The following is a 23,426-nucleotide window of genomic DNA, read 5'->3' on the forward strand; positions in this document are numbered from 1 at the left end:
GGGAGCCTGCTTCTCCCACTCCCTCTGCCTGCTGCTCCCCCTACTTGTGCGTGCTCTCTCTCTCTGTCAAATTAATAAATAAAATCTTTTTAAAAATAAAAATTAATCTATAAGGAGGAATTTGTTGTTAAATCATTGTCTAAAGTGAAAACAAGAGAAATCCAGATTAAATCATAGTTAACAGGTAACTTGTTTACTTTCAATAAAATTCAAGTTAAATGTAAGTTGATAATATTTGGAACATATGGTAAAGCACTTGGAGTATATAGTCTCCCATTCATGTTATTATTATTGATGTAGACTAAAATAAAATGCGTCATCTTTTTAAAAGATAAAAGGAGAATAGCCACATAATAATAATAAATAAAAAATGTTGCACTGGGAATGAAAACATTCTTGGAACTTCACCAAACCCTATCGGATCTAGTTTTTCCTTCTCTATGTCTCCTACTTGCCTGTTGTTACTTTGCTACATTAAATAAGGGTTGCCTATGAAAGTTTGGACTGATCAGTTAGTCTTTCAGCCTTAATATTTTGTCTGAAATTATAAATATAATAAGTTTATAAAATCAAGAGCAGTGTCATATAGTAGCTAATAGTATGGTCTGTAAAACCAGACTGGGTTCAAAACAGTGAATCTTCCACTTACAGACTTGTAACCTTGGGCAAGTCACTATGTTCTCTGCTTCAATGTTATCATTTATCAAGTGGTGAGAAGAATGATATGATGGTAAGATTGATTAATTTAATGTAATAATTGGTACTCTGAACAGTTTAGAGCCATGCATGTTGTTACCATCATACTGTTTTTCAAGGATAATTTGAAAAATATTTTATATTTTATATTCTAAGTTTAACTTATTTTCTAAGCATTTGTTTGACACGGTTTATGTTGTTACTTACCTTATGTGTGTATTATATCGCCGCAGTCAATCTGCCTTGCTGGCTTGAGCTGTTGTAGCTGGGGTTGTAACAGTGGGTGGGGCTGGTGGGGAGGGTAGGAGCGGATAAAGTGGAGGGAGGTAACAGTATAAGATACCATTCTTCCACTTGGGATTCTCTCAGCAGCAGCCTCCGAATCACATGGCTGCTGCCTAAATATTGACATTCCACTGTGAGGGCTGGGTTCGCCCCCTTGTACACACAATATGCACAGAGGTAATTCAATGTCTAAAGAGAATGATTCTGGTCTTGTAGGATAACAGAAAAGATCCTTACCACCTAATCAGTGTCCTCTGTAAAGAAAAGCCTAAATTGCATGAATCTTTCTAAATTTTCCATAACCCCCTGAATCATTCTACTTTCCTTATTCTTTTACCATTTCATAAAAATCTAATATGCTACATTCTATAGACCTTATGTTCTCAAAATTATTTATTGTTCTTGTTTTATACTTTATGCTTTATGCTATTTCAGTTTTCATTTCACCTCCCTTAAACTTATAATAGCTTTTAAACTGACTTCTTTAACTAGTCATTGTTAATCCATTCTCCACACCGGTATTTCTCAAGCTCACCAAGGCTGGAGTTTGGGCCCGATAATTCTGTGCTGTGGAGGAGCTCCTCTGTGAATTGGAGGGTACTTAGCACCTTCAAGAGCCTCTACCCGTTAGATGTTAATAGCACTTCCTCCAGGGGCACCTGGGTGGCTCAGTTGGCTAAGTGTTGGACTCTTGGTTTCAGCTCGGGTCTTGATCTCAGGGTCGTGCGTGAGATGGAGCCCCATGTAGGGCTCCATGTTCAGCGTGGGGTGTGCTTGGGATTCTCTCTCCTTCTCCCTCTGCCCCTGCCCCTGCTCACACATGTTCACTGTCTCTCTCTCAAATAATAAATAAATAAATCTTTACAAAATATAGCACTTCCTCCAGTTATAAAAACCAAAGATTTAACAATGTTCCCTGGGTGACAGAATCATCCTCAGTTGAGAACCACTACTCAACAATTCTTCCTGATCAGTCTTCTTAAAGCACAGGTCAGATTTTACCATTTCCTCCTGAAAAATTTTTCATGGCTTCCCATACTGTACTGAAAAACGTTCTGACCCCTCTGGTACTGGCCACCACTGTGTTTCCTAGTGTATTCCTTATTGTGTTTTGTATCCTCGCTATAGTTTAGACTGGCTGATCTTTGAGCCCGTCTATTTTCAGAGAGATAGATAGGCAAGCAGCCAGATAGGAATTTTCAGGTTTGGTGACTGTTCTCACCCATAGTTTCCCCCCAGATACCATGCCTGTCCCATATCCAGAATCATGTATCCACATTTTTACCCTAAAATGGTCTTGCTCAAATTTCTTCACATTGTAACTCAGTCAGGATCTCTTTTGGAAGTGAGAAGCGTCTTTGCTTTACATGCATATTAAAATAGATTATAAAGTCACTGTAATTTGAGATGATACCAGCATAGAAATAGTCAAATAGATTCATGGAACAAAATATTGAACCCAGAAACAAACATCCAATGTATGTAGAGACAAGGTATAACAAAGGCATTTTTATGTCACTGGGGACCAGATAGTTCATTAAATGTTGTATGCAGGCTCAAGAAACAATTCTTTCAGAATGAATGATAACGTGAACTTTGTTCCACATGCCAAAAAAAATTTTTTTTCCTTAGGTAAAAGAAGTAAATATAAGTAAATATAAAAATAACATAATCTCCAAAATATTTACATATTAATAATCTCAGATTTAGGTAGATCTTTTTAACTAATATGGAAAATTCAGCAGCTCACAGGGAATTTACAGATTTATTTTCCTACATAAAATAATTAAAATGTTGGGACATCTGGGTGGCTCTGTCTGTTGAGCGTCAAACTCTCAGCTCAGTTTGGGTCATAATCTCGGGTCCTGAGATCATCCCATGGTGGGGCGGTTTACTTGAGGATTCTCTCTCTCCCTCTCCCCCTCCCCTGACTCATGTATGTTCTCTCTCTCTGTCTCTTTGTCTCCCTCTCTAAAATAAATAAATCTTTAAAAAATAATTAAAGTATATGGCAAATTATATCATTAAAAAATTAATAGGCAGAGAGTAGATCAGGAATAGATATTTAAAGGAAATAGTTAAAGAATTGATATTCAGTCTTCAGATATATATTACAAATTAATGAGAAAAAAATAAGAATGTCACCAGAAATGAGAAAGTCCAATTGGTTAACTAAGTATATGAAAACCTTATCAAATTCCCTAGTCAGAGAAATGTAAATAAAAGTAACAGTGAGTTACTATTTCTCCTTAGAATAGGTGATGAAATGTATTTTTACTTGTTTTTGGAGAAGTTATAGCCTTTGAAACAGTCTGGCAATATATTTTAAAATCAAATTGAAAACTTTACTCTTTGATCCAACAAACACACTCCTGAGAAAATATTTTTTAAAGATAAAGGTTATATGTACAAAGTTGTTTATTATAGAATAGTCTGACATGGCAAAAACTGGAAAACAATAGAAAAATGAGAGAATTAACTATGACATAATCAACATGGATGGCTTTGTGGGTATGGGATATGACCTTGTAGTTGCATGGGCACACACTTCCTGAAGGACACTGTGCTTGTTATAAAGCTCAGCTATCTTGACATTCTTAATAATTTTATCTGTGAAGTTATGTTTTGTAAGTGAAGTCCGCTGGGACAGTGGGGCATGAATGTGAGTGGCAGCTCTGCACACACAGGTTCAGGCCTGTAGGCACAGTAGGCAACGCAGAAGCCAAGCACTCAGGCTGACAGCAAGGCGCGGTGCCTGTGCATGCCTCAGCAGTCTGAAATGCTGTGTCCCCAGCGTGGCTGAGCCAGAACTGGGCCAGGATACCAGTGGCCACAGCAACCTCCAAAGCATCAACAGTAACAGCCATGACTATGACAGGAGTGACTCCCCCATGCCAGTAGATACGGGAATCTTGGGGAGAGAGCAGCTGACTCTCAGTCCCAGGATCCTGTCCCTGCAGTATCTACACAGATATTAAATCTTCTCTCTCAATTCCAAGATAATACTCGGGGAACTCAGATGGTAAACTTTGTCAATAAATTATTACAAAATAGGGAGGATGCATGGATACTATGATAAAGCATATCAGGGTATTATTAGAATTCTTCATAGTTTACAATGTCCAGTTCTGAAAACTCCTGCAACATTGCAAAGCAAATATCCACCAGTCTAGAAATAGATTAAAGATCATCACATTTGATGGAAAATAACACTATTTTCATATGAAACTTTAAATGAGCCAATTATTAACAAAGAAGATAGTTTTTAATTAAATTTTCCTTGTAATTGAAAATAAAGGAATAAAATACATAAATAGGCATTTTGGGTTATATGCAAATCATGAAACTGCTTTTGGTTTCTTGCACAACCTCAATGAATTATGGAAATGTCAGAGGAAATATTAAAATGTCAATGCATACATTTACATTCAACATTAAATTCACTATACAGTGTAAAGAATCGTTGTTGTGATGGAATTGTTTGTATCTTCACGTGGTAATGAATACACAAACTTATACATGTGATAAAATTGTATAAAACTAAGCACACACAAATGAGTACTGGCAAATTGGTAAAATATGAACAAGATCAATGGATTGTTCCCATGTCAATTTCCTGGTTGTAACATTGTACAAACTGTCAGGGCGTTCCTATTTGGGATGAAAGGTACATGAGTTCTCTATTATTTCTTATCATTTGCATGTTAATCTACAGTTACCTTAAAATAAAAAGTTTAATTAAAAATCACATTCATACATGAAACTAAGCTGTATGAACAGTTAAATCTTTATTGAAAGATTGTTCCATTAGAATCATCAGCTCCAAATGTACTAAAATTTGTATGCTAAATCAGAAATTTATCTCAATGGTGCCACAATGTATAAAATACTCTTATTAGCCCCAGTAATAGTTGCATCAACAGAAAGGTCTTTCTTAAAATTTCTCGAAAACTATCAGAAATTTTTTGTGATCTTGCATTAGCCAAAACTAATGATGTCACTTACAATTTTATAATTGAAAATGTAATTGCTAATTGTATCAATTTTGAAGACCTAAGGAATGATTTTGCAGAAAATTAAGCCAGAAAAATTATATCATCAATCAATATATCACAATAATACCTTATTTCTATTTATCATATTATATATAATTGACACAAAAATGTTATTTTTTGAAATTTATAAATTTATGTTGTTACTCATCTACCACTATTACTATTATAAGTAATAAAATATTTTTAAAGGGAAAATTTATATATTATTATCTTTAATAGCACTTTTTTCCCCCTACATTTTGAACTAAAGGGCCCCAAATTTTCGTTTTGCACTGGGCCTTAAAGTTTATGTAAGTCTTGGCCAGGAGATTTAATACAAATTGATCCCAAAAAATCCTTTAAATTTTATCAAAGGGTAGGTAAGATATGTTGAATAGCTTATTTTTGTAGAATTGAGCTTGGAATAAATTTTTAAAAGGACTCAGAAATTGCATGCAATAACAAATCTCAGAAGTCAGCTTCTTTTTGTCTAGAGGGTTTGCCAAGATATTATTTTGCTTATTTTATTGTATTATTTTATAAAAAGCCAACAAGACACATCCATCATCAGTCCTGACATTTGAATTATTATTTACATTACTCTGAGAGAGGACTTCAGGGAAATCTTTCCATTTATCAGACCTGCATTTCCAAAGTATGTTTATTTTTCATTTAAGAAATATAAAATTAAGGGCTATGCAAATATATCGAACTGGATTTTTTAAATCTAACATTGTAGTTTTGATAAAACTTCTTATCCTTAGGCCCATTGGCTTCACATTTACAGCAACATTTCTCAGCTTGCAAATACATTGCTAGAAAATGACCAGATTTCCTAGAAACTTTGGAATGAACCCATCAGCATTCATTCTTGGCATTTTTATATGACAGTCACACCATTGTCCCAAAGGAAATTTTAGTTTTAAAAACAACAAACCTAAAACTGATGTTTGAGATCCATATATCAATAGTAGGTTTTATCTGTTTCCTAGTGATAGGCAAGCTTTGAAAAACATCCAGTCATCTGAGTAGCGAATGAGGAGAAGTATCTGGGTAAATGTGCCATTACAGGGATGTTTCTCCATGCTCATTCTCTAATGTTTTTGTGTACAGGTCACACTCACTTCTTATTCCACTATCATTATGGCTCAGCCTGTTTTCTTTTTTCTCTTCTGTTCCAGAATGATTCGTGGGGAAAGCAGTATTCCTACGCACTCTTCAAAGCTATGAGTCACATGCTGTGCATTGGGTATGGAGCCCAGGCCCCAGTCAGCATGTCGGACCTCTGGATTACCATGCTGAGCATGATCGTTGGGGCCACCTGCTATGCCATGTTTGTCGGCCATGCCACAGCTTTAATCCAGTCTTTGGATTCCTCTAGGCGGCAGTATCAAGAGAAGGTAATTTGTTTTATTACTAATATCTTCAACCAGTTAGTTTGTAAATCGAATTAATAGTGTTCAACGTAACTAAACTATTACTCTATCAAAAATATAATGGAATAAAATGTATAATTAGGAAAACACAATCTGTTTTGATATTTTGCAGTTTCTTCAACATGCTTGTTATAGCTCTCATTTGTTTCCAATTTCTTTCTTGAATAGCATTTTTTGAAAGTCTGAATTTACATTCACAGAAAAAACAGTTACATGTTTGAGAATGCATGAAGCTGATTTCAAGTATTATCATCGATCATGTTCTCTCATACTTCAACAGTTAAAATAATATGCAGTCTTCTCTAGTATATGTTAGCAAAATACATTAACAATTAAATGGAAATAGGCAGCCATTGCGCATGTCTCTCTGTGTTTCTCTGCATTATAATCCTAATTTATATTATAATCCATATGCTTAGCCGAACATATGTTGCTCTTCTATCTAGATAAGTCACCACACCCTCTAGTCTTAAAAATGCATATTAACAGCTGCTGTCATGCATCCTTATGCACAGTGTGTTAATTAAAATGATTGCTGTTCTAAACTTTTCTCAAAAGAGAGAGGAAAAGTAAATATATGCAATGATATATCCATTGGATTCTTTTTTCATATGCTGAATTATTTTGTCTGGGGCTAAACCTTGGATAATTGGACCGAACGTATATATTTGGCCAAACATCATTAACTTTCTGACAGATAAATAATAATATTTCATAACTGATGGAAGGATTTATAATGTAGAAGTTTAGTTGAACATGATGGAGTATATGGGGCACACCTTGCCAAAGAGCACGTCTGAAATAATGATGAAAATATCTAGAATACTTCTCCTACTGAGCGATAGCAGGCTAGACTCATAATTACTTACAAAATAGCCAAAGATTGTTTCAGTTGTTGTTTTATTTACAGAAGTTTTCCACACTATAATCACACAATAGGAGAAAAGAAACCCAGATACTTTATTTCCCTTGAATGTAATTACACTGCCACCAACTATTGCAATGAGCAAGTTGGTATTTTATTACTGAAGTAATGAAAAGATGAACCACCAAAATTGCTTTGAGGTACATTTTAAAATAAAGCCTTCAATTAAATTGGAAAGAACAAACCGCATAGTAGGGGGGAGGAGAATTTATACAGTGGTGACTTTGACTGAAAGTTATATACTCAAAGGAATTTGGGCAAACTTTACGGGGATTTAAGATACGACCACAACAAGGTATATGTTTCCATTATACTGTTTTTTTTCTTCCAGTTGACGTTGCTTTTTTTTTAAAAAAATGCTCCTTTCCCATCTCCTTTTTGTCTGCATCATTGGTACATATTTTTCTTAAAAACAAATCTTCAATTTACAGTATTGCGTTTATTACCATTGTGTTGCATAATAAGTGAATTCACTATTTTTATGTTCTTAGACCTGTTTTATAAGCCAAGTATAACTTGGAGACCCAGTTTATTCAACTATGCAATCCTAAGCATAAGCAAAGATATTATGATGCTTGCAATATTTCAAGTCATCAAGTTCTTGATATTACAAAGGGCTTAACAGAGGGCAAGCAGACAGGTAATCTTTTACCTTCTGACATATGGAGCAATCTAATCAGAAAGAGCTGATTGTAGGTATGTGTGTGTGTGTGTGTGTGTGTGTGTGTATGAATTTCCTTATTCTGGATGTTTCATATAAATGCAGTTATATAATATATGATCTTTCAAGTGTTTTCAAGGTTCATCCAAACTGTAGCATGTGTCAGTGCTTAATTAGTTTTTTGGCTCATTAATATCCCATTGTATGGATATACTGCATTTTGTTTATCCATTCATTAGCTGATGGATGTTTGAGTTGTTTCCTCCTTTGGCTGTCATGAATAGAGCTGCTGTTAACATTTGAGTACAAGTATAATTTGAGATTCTGTTTTCATTTCATTTAGGTATGAACCTAAGAGTAGAATCACTGGGTCATATAATAATTCCATGCTTAACTTTTTGAGGAACTGCTTTTTTTTTTGTAGTTAATATTTGTCTTTAGGTGTATTGTAACCATCTCCCATGGATGACTATAAAATTAATATTGATATTGTTTTTACTGCCATATAGCCATTAAAACATATTTTTGATGTAAAAGAAGTGAGCACCAGTACATTTTATAGTAGCCATTCCAAATGTACTGGTGTTCAACCCACCCAATCGGACCCAGAATTCACACCTAGACATAACACTCTATTGTCTCTCCATCACTCGCCGTACTGCTGCGCTCCAATGAAAGTATTGATCAAAGCTAGTCTGCTGCACTTATCTACTGCAAGTCATCTGGCCCACTGTGTATGTCTGGAATCTCAGAGTCATTTAATTCTGCCTTCCTAGGGAACATCTGTTCATCTGGGGTCTCCCAACCTGAAGTTGTTCTATCATCCTAAGCAGTAACAGTATTTCCTCTGATTATGAGATCCTTACCTACACAATTTACCAGTGATAATAATCTGACAGAGCTAGAGTACCACCACCACCACCATCATCGGCATCATCATCATTCTCTCTTCACCAAATAATTTCCATGATCTTCACAGTGTAGAATTTTAGATTAAACTCTGACTTGAATCACAATATATGATGCTGATTTCATGGGTCATCGTGTTTTGTGTTCTATGACTTTTCAGACAGCAACATTTTCCCCTTCCGTCAGATATGGAGACTTTATAGTGTGAGACAGGTGGCATTTAAAATGTGTCTCTCTTGATGCCCTGCTCTGGATTACTAGAAGCTTCAAACTTTCTATAACCAGTAGACTAAGCTCAACTTCAGAAATAACCAAAAGCGATCATATTTTTTGTTTTCAGGTGTCACTTTTAAGTTTATTTAGAGAAGGTCATCTTTTCTGAACAAATAATATCCTTCCCCCAGAACTTTTTGGGTCTAGAAGTCAGAAATGAGGAAGGTAGACATACTCCATAGGCTCATAAGCCTGTTAGGAGCTGCTGTTTGTCATCAGGAAGAAGACACAAGGAGGGAGGAAAAGGAATGGAAGAGGCGGTTTTTATCACCTGCTACATGTGTTAAGATAGTGTCCTTTGGGGGCGCCTGGGTGGCTTGGTCGTTAAGCGTCTACCTTCGGCTCAGGGCGTGATCCCGGCGTTCTGGGATCCAGCTCCACATCGGGCTCCTCCACTGGAAGCCTGCTTCTTCCTCCCCCACTCCCCCTGCTTGTGTTCCCTCTCTCACTGGCTGTCTCTCTCTCTGTCAAATAAATAAGTAAAATCTTTAAAAAAAAATTTTTTTTAAATGATAGTATCCTTTTGTGGGTATGGCAGATGATTAAAGCTGACACTTCCTTTATGAGATACTTTGGGCTCTTCAGGTAACACCCATTGAGTCTCTCTTCTGTACTTCCCTAGATGAGGTCCTGTGAATTGAGTAGTTATCTCCAACCTCTTTCTGCTCTGGGCTTCCTGCTCTGCAGGTGGTACTCTTGGACAGGACCCAAGACGTAATGCTGGCCCCGCTGTATGGTTCATATCTGGCCCACAGAGACGCACCCCTGCATCCCTCTCTTAATCCATCCCTCAGTACTCCGCTGCCTCCACCACCAAAGCGATGAGGAGCCTGTGCCTAGCCTTCTCCAATTCCTTGGTAGGAGTCAGACCCTGTCCACAAGTTATTTATGTGTTATGTGTGATTCAAACCCTAGATCCATGTCTCCCAAATATGTGACCATAGTTCAGAAATCCCCATGTGGTTTTCTTGAAGCTGTATGCCCAGGCCAAGTGTTAGAAGGTACAGGGGGCTGGGAAGGAGACTCACAGCAGAACAATCTGCCCACTAATCCCATCAGGAAAATTCTTGCTCTACCCTCCCCACCTCTGTGGAGCTTTGATACCTCCAGGAGTCTTGATCCTTGGATCACCATTTACAGTTGTAAACCAGTCTAAGAGATCATTTTATACAGGCTGTTAGTAGTTAAATTCTGGCAGAGTCAAAGTTATATGCAGATTTTTGACTGTGCTAGGGGTCAGCACCCTTAACCCCCACTTTATTTCAAGGGCCAATGTTATATAATTGTTCCCTGGCCAAGCAAGTTTGGAAATGTTGATTGAAAAAATGTATCAAAGTGTGGTTTCTTTGGATAAGTGTGTGTACCCTGAACATTTAACTTGTCGGGTTTGCCCTCCGTGCCAAACCCCATGTATTTTAATTGATTAGAGTGCACTTTGGAAAACATCTTTCTAGACAAACTCCCCCAAAGTGAAATTCCATTTTTTTTAACGGACCTTGGATGGTTACTCTCTTTTCTAGATACGTCTGCAGTTCATTTTATCTTCAGGAGATGAAACTGTTTTTGATCATTCTGTGTCTTTATAGTCCCGCAACTTACTTCTTATACTTGCACAGCCCTGGGGAGCCTACTACTATTTTTAGACTTGTCATTCTCTTTCCTGTCATGTAATTATAGTAATAGAAACTTTTAGGTGTGCAGTTTTCCCTATGTAAAAAGCAAGAATTTTAACACAATACACAGTATGAATTTAGAATAAGAAATTTCCCACTCACTTTGGTATAGTTGATGTACATGAAAGATTTTTTTTTTAAAAGACACATTTATTCAGCATCATGATCAGACTATTACATTTAGCGATCAACAGCACCGGTGCAAAAAAAAAGTCTGCATTAAAACCCTTTGTCGGGATGCTTTACACTTTCCACTAAACAGAAACTAAACTATCTGTTATACAATTAGTCACAAATACAGTCCTTGTGTTTTTAGCACATACACATGAGTATTGTTTAAAATATGTCTTCTTTGTAGCAGTTAGGCCGTGCCACCACTGTGTTTGGCCAAAGTCACAAATCTGTTGTAACCTGTAGCTTCCCTGTCACTTCTCTGGCTCTCCTCTCCTGCTAAACCTTGTTTCCTGGCAGTAATGAAAACGTTCTGCCACCACTGTAGCTACTGCTGCTACTGGAACCACCATAGCCACCTTGGTTTCCTGGTTTGGCAAAGTATTGGCCGCCACCACCATAGGGGCCAGAGCTTCTGCCTCCAAAAATTTCCTCCTTTCGTGGGTCCAAAATTTGAAGATTGATTGTTTTAATTGCCAAAATCATTATAGCTTCCGCCACCTCCAGAGTTGCTTCCATCATTACCAAATCCATTATAGGCATCCCCACTGCCACCATATCTGCCACCACCTTGACTGCCACCAAAGCCACGTCACCCACTGAAGTTTCCTCCATGACCAAAGTTGTTATTCCCATCAAAATCTCCATGGCCACCACCAAAGTTTCCGGAACCACTTCGACCTCTTTGGTTGGATGAAGCACCAGCCATCTCTTGCTTTCTCTTGCATAGGGCTTTCCTTACCTCACAACTGTGGCCATTCACAGTATAGCATTTTTGAATGACAGTCTTGTCTACAAAGTTGTGGTCATCAAATGTTACAAAAGTAAAGTCTCTCTTTGTGCCACTGCCTCGGTCAGTCATGATTTCAATTATTTCAATTTTCCTATACTGTTCAAAATAATCTCTTAGATGATATTCCTCAGTGTCTTCTTTAATGCCACTGACAAAAATCTTTTTCACAGTTAAGTGGGCAGCAGGGCTTTGAGAATCTTCTCTTGAGACAGCCCTTTATGGTTCCACAACTCTTCCATCCACCTCCTGTGGCCTTGCATTCATGGCTGCTTCCACCTCCTCCACAGGGTCATACATAACAAATCCAATGCCTCTGAAGTGCTTGGTGTTTGGATCTCTCATTACCACACAGTCCGTAAGCGTTCCCCATTGTTCAAAATGGCACCTCAGAGATTCTTTTTAAGCTCATCGGTTCTTTCAAAGCCCAAACCCTCCAGCGAAGAGCTTCCACAGCTGTTCAGGCTTTTTGGAAGACTGACTTAGACATGACAGTGGTAGGAGGGGAAACTTTAATGACGCTTACTTGGCAGCATCCATGGGCAGAAAGCCATGAAAGATTTTTAATGTGAAGTGTGAATATGACCAAAGAATCACTTTAATTATATGAGGAAATTATCAAATTGAAATACCTTTATACACTGAATAGCTTCCTGAATCCAGGAAGCAGAGTGTGTAAATCCAAGACAGGTGCAGGAATGATTTTTTTTTTTTAATAGTCTGTGCTTTCTAATGGTAGAAAGACTCCAGGCTTCAAATATCGATTATGTTCTATAAAATTTTTAAAATGTCATATTCTCAATTTAATAATGATAAGAAATTTAAAAGCTAAATTTATCCAAAAGAACAGTGATAAAATTTTCTTCATCTCTACGAGAGTTTATATGATGCTCATTAAAGGCCCTTTGGAATAAGAAGTTATGGCTTAATATAAGTAGTCTCTTAAGCATGGAAGCGAGTTGTAAGTAATCCTGTATGAAACAGCATCAAATTATACAATTTTGTGTAATCATTGCTAAAGACATAATATTCTAAATCTGATCATTCCAGGCAAATATTTTTTTCTTGGTTTTAGTTAAAAATCCATAGATCTGGGGCACCTGGGTGGCACAGCGGTTAAGCGTCTGCCTACGGCTCAGGGCTTGATCCCGGCGTTATGGGATCGAGCCCCACATCAGGCTCTTCTGCTATGAGCCTGCTTCTTCCTCTCCCACTCCCCCTGCTTGTGTTCCTTCTCTCGCTGGCTGTCTCTATCTCTGTCAAATAAATAAAATAAAATCTTAAAAAAAAAATCCATAGATCTTTATTCATTCCTTGTAAATGAAGAACTATAATCAGGACTTTCATAAACATTTCTTATTCAATAGAAATCTTTTTTTCTTTTTTAATCAGTTTAATCTTCCAAATTTGTATAAGCTAGTGGTTTGACCAGAGACAAAAAGCTAAGCACTAAGACCTGCTCTCATTTTCAATGCACTCAAATCTCATTTGCAATAAAACAGATTTCACATCAGTTAGAATAAAGTTATTGTGGTTAATATAGACATTTTCTTGGTAATATGCCCTTCAAAAATAATTTGAATAGAGGAAGAATGATGCCAAATCAACTTTTAAACTCTTACAAATCCTTCAATCAAACCTCATTTCCAGCCAAATAATTACTGTTCTCTCAACAAACCAGATGAGTCTGACTTCCTACACCCTTCATCCTATGCCTTTATATATTTTTACACCTTTCACTGTTTACATAGTTTCTGCCCTTCCCTTTGGAGGGTTGTGATGTCTTCTCTGATCATCTCAACCTATAGTAATCTGTTTTTGTGTATATTTCATTGCCCAGGAGAGTATAAGCACCATATTGGGAAATACCTGTGTCTCAGCTATTGTGTCATTCAGGCCTGTACATAGAAACCTAAGTATTATGATGCTGAGGATACAACAGTACTCAGATGGGACAGTGAGGATTTAGAATGTTTATAGGTCCAACCTTTATTCTAACATAAATAGAAATAATAGTTCATAATTTGTATTTCTCTGAATGCTGCCACTTGAGTATACATGAGCACATCTTTAAAAAATATTTATGTTGTTTATTTACTTGTATATAAACATATTATAAAGACATTGCCTCACATGTTACAGCAAGTACTTGCTTATGTATTGTACATATGTATTTAGCTTAAACACAGATAAAAACTTAATTTTCAATAAGCTTTTCCCTCTGTAATTCTGAGATTGATTTCTCTGTAAGTAAAAGGTGTATTACCAAAGAGCCTTTCATCAGGGTTAATGCAATTTCTTAGTTTCTGGGTTGATCAGGATTGTGTTCACCTTTAGGACATGGTGGAACCCATTGTCTCAAACGGATGGATGGGAGAGTTTATCACTGCTGCCATGTAATTCTGAGTCTTAAAAAAAAAAAAAATATGACCAGAGCAAAGAGGAAAAATTTGGAATAGTGACTATGCTATTTCATAGGTAATTCTATTATTCAGTTAAAAAGAAAAGAACAGTTACATCCCGCTTTTCAACTTATCTTCATTATCAAGAAATTTAGTCGGTTGAGCTGCTAATTTGATATACTGATTTTGTAGGCTATGACAGTATTTGTCTTCAGAAAAGCAAAGAGGCTTTGAAGTTATAATGATCTTGACCTTGGAAAATCAAATTGACCCAATGCTTAAATTAAAAATGGCTCGATGCCTTCATTTTGATTGGGAACATTTTTAGGGGGAAGATGTAGCTCTAAAATCCATGTGCATTCAGCAAAATGTTTTACTTGCTTTTCTTCCTTATTCGTAAAGGCTTTCTTCCTTCCTTCACAAATGAGAATGCCATGAGCACAACTCCCACATGGTTCCTTAATTAGTCAGAAAGATTTCCAATTCCGCTATACCATATACTTTTGCTTCCCAGGAGCTGAATTTAACGTACTCTGATATGTTCAAGTGGTTGTACTGCCAAATGTTCTCAGGCCAAGGAGATCCTACGACTGGGACTATCTTCGAGATTTCTCCTAGGAAAACAGCAGTGCGGTAGCCCTTGGGTTAACTTCATGTAGCCACTTGAGCTGCTAATGAATCAGGCTCCTGGCAGGATGATGATACTTTACATTTGCAGCTGAGAAAAATGTTTCTTACATTAACTAAGTACTGTAATAATGATAGGGACAGGTAAAGGGAGGGAGTTTGAGGCTGTTAATTTAACAAAGGTGAAAAATAGAATTTTGCCAATTGTAAATCTCTCATACCACTGATTTTCAACCAACCTTTGTGTTTTAATATATCCCACTAGGAGATACGGTGTCTGTTTTCACTCAGCGATACTTTCTGTACCAATATTCTGTGTGATAGGCTAAAATTTCCCATATGCTTCTCAGCAATCCTTCATGTAATTCTTTGCAGTTTACACTTATCATTTATAGCTCATCTGACAGCTTCTTGTAATGGCTCTAAAGTAGAGTTGCATTTTCTACCATTTTTCTTTTTTGACTGATCTATTGACTTAATTTTCTAGAAATGTTTGAATTTTCATTTGAATGTACTCCCTGAAGTTCACTTTTAAGTATTTTGCTGTATTGTATTTCTGCCCCTTACATATCATAAGACTTAAATACATTATTAAGCACTTTCACAGGGCAGAAGCTTGGTAGCCAGGGATCCACTAATCTGATAAGAATGCACATTGGATAAGAATTAGTGAATGTAACTTGCATTTGCTTAGTCAGGTCATTGGGACCCATTTGAAATGGGCCTTGAAGAATGTAGGGGAAATCAGCAGGCAGAGATAGTCACTATGAGACAAATGTCCCAGAGAAGAGCCCTAAGTTTGAGAAGACTCCTGGCAGTCAGGAATAAAATGTGCAAAGGCCCAGAGGTGGGTATGTGTGGGAATATTGAATTATCTAATTTGAGTAAAGCAATAACTATCTTGCTGTGAAATAAGATTGGGTTATGGTCCACCTACAACAGTTTTGAATGTACGAATGAGGAGATTATACATTGCGAAAAGGATATCCATTGCAAAATTTTAGCAATGAAATGTAGTCATTGAAGCTGTGTTATAGAAAAATAAATCACAGCAGTGCATGAATATGGTGTACTCTTAACCTAGGTGGTAAGGTTCTAAGATCAAATAGATCACTACATAAATGCTTACTGCTAGATTAACACAACATGTTTAATAGGAACAGGAATTGGAGGTAGATAGGAACACTCTGGTTAATAAAACCACGGAAATGACATTCTTTTATAAGGAATTGTGATCCAAGTAGTCTTCAGAGATAGATGTTCTGTGAGTCAGATCTCTAATGATCCATTTTTTATCCATTCAATACATATTTATTAAACGCTTACTATTTGCCAGGTCTGGTACTAGATGCTAGGCAAACAATGTGAGCAAATAAATATGCTACTTTCCCTCATCAAGCCTCTTGTAGTACAATGGGTGGGAGAGGGAGGGACATGACACCCAGAAACAAAATTCATAGAAAGCAGTCAATTATTATTAAAATTGGGGGCGCCTGGGTGGCTCAGTCATTAAGCATCTGCCTTCGGCTTAGGGCGTGATCCCGGAGTTCTGGGATCGAGCCCCATGTCAGGCTCCTCCACTGGGAGCCTACTTCTTCCTCTCCCACTCCCCCTGCTTGTGTTCCCTCTCCCTCTGGCTCTCTCTCTGTCAAATAAATAAAATAAAATCTTTAAAAAATTATTATAAAAATTGTAAAGTGCTATGAAGGGAAATGCGAAGACATGATAAGAGATTTTAGGATTGTGTCTTGATTCATGTGAGATTCAGTGGGGGGTGGGAGAGAAGAGAAAATGATATTTAAGAAGAAACCTGAAGAATGAGCAGAAGGAAGATAGTGAAGTGAGCAACATGGGGGAAAGCACTGAGCTGTGAAAAAGTTTGCCATGATTCAAGAACAGACAGGAAAATGTGATTAGAGCTAAGAAAAGTGAAACGGTTCTGGATGAGACTGGAGCGCTTAACTCATGTCGGATTAGGTGGAACCTCATAGGGCTCCTTAGCAGTGTTGAACTGTAGCCTAACTGCTATGAGAGTCTAGTAAGAATTTGATGCAGAACAGTTAGATTAGATTGGATCTGAAATTTTTAAAAGAGTGTTCAGTCAACAGTGTGTATAATAGATTAAAGAAAAGCAAAAATGGCCAGGTGTTCTTTGGCATTAGGCAAATGAGCTAGTGCTAACTTACAAAGACCCGGGTAGGATTTCCATTTTAGCAGGCAAAATATTAAAGTTGGAAATATCAAACAGGCCATTCCAGATTGAATAAATACTATTTAGGGCAAATGCTGAGCTGCTGTAAGAAGGACATAAACAATTCAGTGACCCAAAGAACTAAATAGTTTCACTAATAAATATTGAGAGACGAGAAGTCAGGTGAGTGGGGTGGCACTGTTTTAGATGGCCATTTGCAACACAGGTTCTTCCAAGTTGTTTCTCCACTGTCCCCTAAGACAATGACCTTCAGATTTTAATATGTATCATAATCACCCGGAGAGCTTCTTAATACACATTTGTGTTCCCCGCTCCCAGAGTTTCTGATTCATTAGGTCTAGAGAATTTGCATTTCCAACAAAATTTCAGTTGCTGTTGCTGATGGTAGTCCAAAGACCACCCTTTGAGAACCACTGCCCTAGAATGTTGTTTTATATCCGTGTTTGAAGCTGTGGCATGGGCATGTCCATCTTCTAGCTCATGACAAGGAAGGGAACATGGAGAAAATGCATCAGTTCTACTCACTGCATTGATGAGAGCTTAGTTATGTTCTGCTCAAGGAGGCTGAGAAATGTAATCTCTCTGGACAGCTCTGTGACCAGCTAATAGTTAACCTACAGTGTTACATTAGTTTCAGGTATATGACATAGTGATTCCACAATTCTGTGCATTGCTCAGTGTTCATCATGGTAAGTGTGCTGTTACTCCCCTTCATCTATTTAACCCATCCACCCATCCTCCTCCCCTCTAGTAACAATCAGTTCTCTGTAGTAAAGAGTCTGTTTCTTGGTGTGTGTGTGTGTGTGTGTGTGTGTGTGTGTGTGTGTGTCTTCCCTTTGCTCCTTTGTTTTGTTTCTTAAATTCCACATATGAGTGAAATTATACAATATTTGTCTTTCTCTGACTGACTTATTTCACTTAGCATAATACTCTCTAGTTCCATACATGTCAATGCAAATAGCAAGATTTCATTCTTTTTTATGGCTAAATAATATTCCATTAAATTTTATTCTATACTATATATATATAATTTCTTCTTTACCCATTCATCAATCCATGGACACTTTGGCTGCTTCCATACTTTATTTTCAACTAAGTTGAAAATAGTGCTGCTGTAAAGTAGGGGTGCACTATCCCTTCCAAATTAGTGTTTTTGTATTCTTTGGATAAATACCCACTAGTGCAATTGCTGGGTCATAGGATGGTTCTATTTTTAACCTTTGGGGAAGCTCCATACTGTTTTTCACATTGGATGCACCAGTTTTCATTTCCACTAAGAGTGCATGAGAGTTCCTTTTTCTCTACATCCTTGCAAACACTTGTTATTGCTTGTGATTTTTATTTTAGCCATTCTAACAGGTGTGAGGTGATATCTCATTGTAGTTTTGATTTGCATTTCTCTGATGGTGAGTGATGATGAGCTTCTTTTCATGTGTCTGTTGACCATCTGTATGTCTTCTTTGTAGAAATGTCTATTCATGTTTTTTGCCTATTTTTTTCGTCGTATGATTTATTTTTGGGGTGTTGAGTTTTATAAGTTCTTTATGTATTTTGGGTACCAATCCTTTATTAGGTATGTCGTTTGCAAATATCTTCTCCCATTCTGTAAGTTGTCCTTTAGTTTCCTTGATTGTTTTTTACTGTGCAGAAGCTCTTTATTTTGAAGTTGTCCCAATAGTTCATTTTTGCTTTTGTTTCCCTTGTTTCAGGGAACCTATGTGGAAAAAAGTTGGTATGGCTGATGTCAAAGAAGTGATTGCCTGTGTTCCATTCTAAGATTTTTATAGTTTCAAGATCTCACATTTAGGTGTTTAATCCAATTTGAATTTATTTTTGTGTATGGTATAAGAAAGTGGTCCAGTTTCATTCTTTTGCTTTTAGCTGTCCAGTTTTCCCAACACCATTTGTTGAAGGGACAGTCATTTTCCCTTTGGATATTCTTTCTTGCTTTGTCAAAGATTAATTGACCATATAATTGTGGGTTCATTTCTGGGTTTTCTATTCTGTTCCATTGATTTATATGTCTGTTTTTGTGCCAGTGCCATACTGTCTTAATCACTGCAGCTTTGTAATATAACTTGAAGCCTGGAATTGTGATGCCTCCAGGTTGCCTTTCTTTTTCAAGATTGCTTTTGCTATTTGGAGTCTTTTGTGGTTCCATACAAATTTTAGGATTGTTTGTTCTAGTTCTGTGAAAAATGCTGTTGGTATTTTGATAGGAATTGCCTTAAATGTGTAGATTGCTTTGGGTAGTATAGACATTTTAACAATATTTGTTCTACCAATCCATGAGCATGGAATGTCTTTCCATTTCTTTCTGTCATCTGTGTTGGTTGTTTTATCTCCTGTCTCATTTGTGATTTTATTTATTTGAGTTGTTTCTCTTCTTTTCTTGGTAAGTCTGGCTAGAGGCTAATCAATTTTATTGATTTTTTAAAGAAAAAGCTCCTGGTTTCATTGATCTATTTTTTTTCAGTTTCTATATCATTTATTTCTGCTCTAATCTTTATTATCACCTTCCTTCTGCTAGTTTAAAGTTTTGTTTGTTGTTCATTTTCTATCTTCTTTAGGTTTAATATTAGGTTGCATATTTAAGATTTTTCTTACTTCTTGAGGCATGCCTATATTGCTATAAATTTCCCTCCTAGAACTACTTTTACTGCATCCCAAAGATTTTGGGCCATTGTATTTCATTTTCATTTGTTTCCATGCATTTTTTAATTTCTTCTTTTATTTCCTGGTTCACCCATTCATTGTTAAGTTGCATGTTACTTAATCTCTATGTATTTGTGGTCTCTCCAGGTTTTTTTCCTGTGGTTGAGTTCTAATTTCATAGCATTGTGGTCAGAAAAGATGCATGGTATGATTTTGAGCTTCTTGAATTTTTTGAGGCTAGTTTTGTGGCCTAATATGTGATCTATTCTGGAGAATGCTCCATGTGCTCTTGAAAAGAATGTGTATTCTGCTGTTTTAGGATGGAATGTTCTGAATATATCTGTTAAATCCATTTTTTCCAGTGTATCATTCAAAGCCATTCTTTCCTTGTTGGTTTTCTGTTTAAATGACCTGTCCATTGATGTAAGTGGGGTGTTAACATCCCCTACTATTATTGTATCACTATCGATTAGTTCCTTTATGTTTCTTATTAAGAGTTTTATATATTTGGGTGCTCCTATGTTAGATGCATAAATATTTACAATTGTTATATCTTCTTATTGGATTGTCCATTTTATGATTATATGATATCTTTCTTTGTCTCTTGTTACAGTCTTTGTTTTAAAGTCCATTTTGTCTGCCAAAGGTATTGCTACTCTGTCCTTCTTTTGACATCCATTTGCATAATAGATGTTTCTCCATCCCTTCACTTTCAATCTGCAGGTGTCTTTAGGTCTAAAATGAGTCTCTTGTAGGCAGCACACAGATGGGTCTAGTTTTTTAATCCATTCTGACACCTTATGTCTTTTGATTGGAGCATTTAGTCCGTTTACATTCAGAGTAATTATTGATAGATATGTATTTATTGTCATTTTATTACTTATTCTGTGGTTGTTTCTGAAGATTTTCTCTGATGCTTTCTTGTTTTTTTCTCCTTCATGGTTTGTTGGTTTTCTTTAGTATGTCATATCTTTATCCATTCTTCTATCATTGGACACTTGGGCTGCTTCCATACTTTGGTTATTGTAAATAATGAGTAAACATAGGGGTGCATATATTCTTTTGAATTAGTGTTTATATATTCTTTGTGTAAATACCCAGTAGTACAATTGCTGAATCATATGGTAATTCTATTTTTAATTTTTTATTTCCATAGTAACTGCACTGGTTGCATTCCCACCAACAGTGCATGAGAACTCATGAGTTTTGAACTTTAGTAGATTGACAGTGTGAACATCAAATACAAATTAAGTACTTCTACTATACAAATGAAGCAAGTCTAAACTGCTTTGATGCAAAATATTTTCAACTTTTTTCTGACTCTACCAATATTTTACTTAAAGGGTACAAACATATATTCAGATGATAATATAAGACAGATGATTATATTTCACATTCACTGCTTCAGCTTTGCCAAGTGAAATTATCTTAGAATAATACATTCAATTTAAAAGATTTCTTGCTGCCCTCCTACTTCACCAAGTTATTATTAAAATTAATGAGACAAAATTTTGGAAGTTTTGTAAGCCACTGGGGAAAAGCCACTATTAAAATACTTAGTATTAGCATATTTAATGAAAAATGATCTTCAACGTCAGTATTGCCGTTTTATTAAGTAATATTTAGAGGGGATTCCAGACGTCTACTAAATGATACAAATAGATTATTTTGACTTTTTCCTCAGTGAGGATAGATTGCTAGTAATAATGACTCCCTGAATTAAGTTCCCTCCTCGAATTTAGTGGAAAAGCAACACATTAGAAGCAGATGCAGAGCTGCTAAAGTAGGTGCATGGAGAAGAAAGAGAGAAAAATATCCACAGCAAGAGCAGAAACAGGACAATGATAAAAACCACATTCCACAACTAAAAAGCCAGTCCCGTGGCACAATGCAGCGTAAAACCATGCCTTGTCTGCCTGAGGGTAGCTTTCAACTGATTGAGCAGGCTCTGGGTAGAGGACTCCCATCCTGCATCTGGACTCCAATTTATTTTGATCAATTTCTAAAATGTATTTTTACTACAATGAGGGTTCCTTCTGTTTTGGTGGCATATGGTAGGCAGATTGTAAAGCTGAGCTGGTCCTAGAGACATAAGAATTTTGGCTCACACATACTTTAAGAGGTGAGGAGGCTCCAAATCACATGATAGCAGTGGCCAGAAAATAATGAACAGTTCATGCTTCCTTCAGTAACAGTGAACAGTCTCAGACACACCCACATGGGGCTCAGGTAGATAATTGTGGAATTCTGTTTTCCAGTTTGCCCAAACTTACTTTTTTTTTTTTTTAATTGCATTCACCACTTAAGTCCTCCAGATTTTTCTTCCAAATTTATTAGTAGTTAAAACCAAACACAGGGGCGCCTGGGTGGCACAGCAGTTAAGCGTCTGCCTTCGGCTCAGGGCGTGATCCCCGTGTTGTGGGATCGAGCCCCACATCAGGCTCCTCTGCTATGACCCTGCTTCTTCCTCTCCCACTCCCGCTGCTTGTGTTCCCTCTCTCGCTGGCTGTCTCTATCTCTGTCAAATAAATAAATAAAATCTTTAAAAAAATTAAAAAATAAATAAAAGCAAACACAAAAATTCTAAAAAGCACCTAAGAACACCTTTAAAAAGGTGGTAAATATTACTTAAAATATCAGAAAATTTTACATTTGATTTGAGGAATGATTCTTCCAAAATATATTTAAATGTTTTGAAAGGGTAAAGGGGTAAAAGTCTTAATTGTCTGGAAGTTTTCTTTATTGGAACACTGTTTCCCGATTGGATGACTCATTCTTCCTGGCTTCTTGGCAATATTACAGCCTCCTAGTCATGCAAGGTACAGGAAGTTGTGCGTTGGAGAAATCACAGAATTTTAAAAATTAAATTTACAAATCAATTCTCTTTTTTTTAATAAATGATTCAGATGACTAGATTCTAACACTAATAAATTCATGAGGTATTCGTTATGCAATCACAAGAATAATCCCTTCTATTAGAAATTCTGAAAAGTCTAGCATAAATAATACAATATCAACACATTTTATAGAAATATTGTAAAATATCCCATTTTCCATCTCGGTTTAAATATTAATAACTGGAGGCTGAATCTATGCAATTTTAAAGAATCATAACAAACAAAACAATCAATATTCTAAGAACGAGTGTGCATGGAGCTCACCTATATTAAACATATCTATAAAGACGTATCTGCATTTTTTAAATTATCGTCTAGATAACTAATGCTTTATAGACAACATTAGCATAAGTATTTCCTTAGCATAGAAGATATTAGGTTACACTTTAATGTTATTGGTGCTCTAAAGAAGGAAGAGTTTTCTGTTTAGGCATCCTTATTATGATTTTACTTTCAATTAATTCACATTTTAGAGATAAGAAGCCTGCGATCCAGAGAGATTAAACTATATTCCATATTCACACATCAAGCTAGCAGAGTGGCAAAGATACAAAGCAGCATTCTTGTTTTCTAACCCAGTGTGCTCGGGAGAGATGCACAGGTAATTAAAGAGGATAAAATTATCAGGAGTATTTTACAGGTCAGCCTTTGCATTTATCTTCCAACCTCCAAAAACAGACCATATATCCAAAGACCCTGTTGTGTGCTAAAATTACTATTCTAAGATTGTTGCATTTGTGTAAACAATTTTTTTGAAAAAGCAGTGATGCTCAAGTCAGA

General features: G+C 36.3%; 1 protein-coding gene and 1 pseudogene across 1 annotated transcript in view; one reads left to right on the plus strand and one right to left on the minus strand.

Moving 5' to 3' along the window:
• The window catches only part of HCN1 (hyperpolarization activated cyclic nucleotide gated potassium channel 1), a 382,359-nt gene that overhangs the window by 266,779 nt on the left and 92,154 nt on the right, over window positions 1–23,426 (plus strand). Inside the window, exon 4 of the mRNA XM_002919635.4 lies at window positions 6,197–6,415. Coding sequence (XP_002919681.2) covers window positions 6,197–6,415 — 219 coding nt within the window. The remainder of the gene's footprint in view (window positions 1–6,196; window positions 6,416–23,426) is intronic.
• Window positions 11,332–12,213, minus strand: LOC100474966 (annotated as a pseudogene).

Source organism: Ailuropoda melanoleuca, chromosome 3 (genome assembly GCF_002007445.2).
Source record: "Ailuropoda melanoleuca isolate Jingjing chromosome 3, ASM200744v2, whole genome shotgun sequence".
Lineage (NCBI taxonomy): Eukaryota > Metazoa > Chordata > Mammalia > Carnivora > Ursidae > Ailuropoda > Ailuropoda melanoleuca.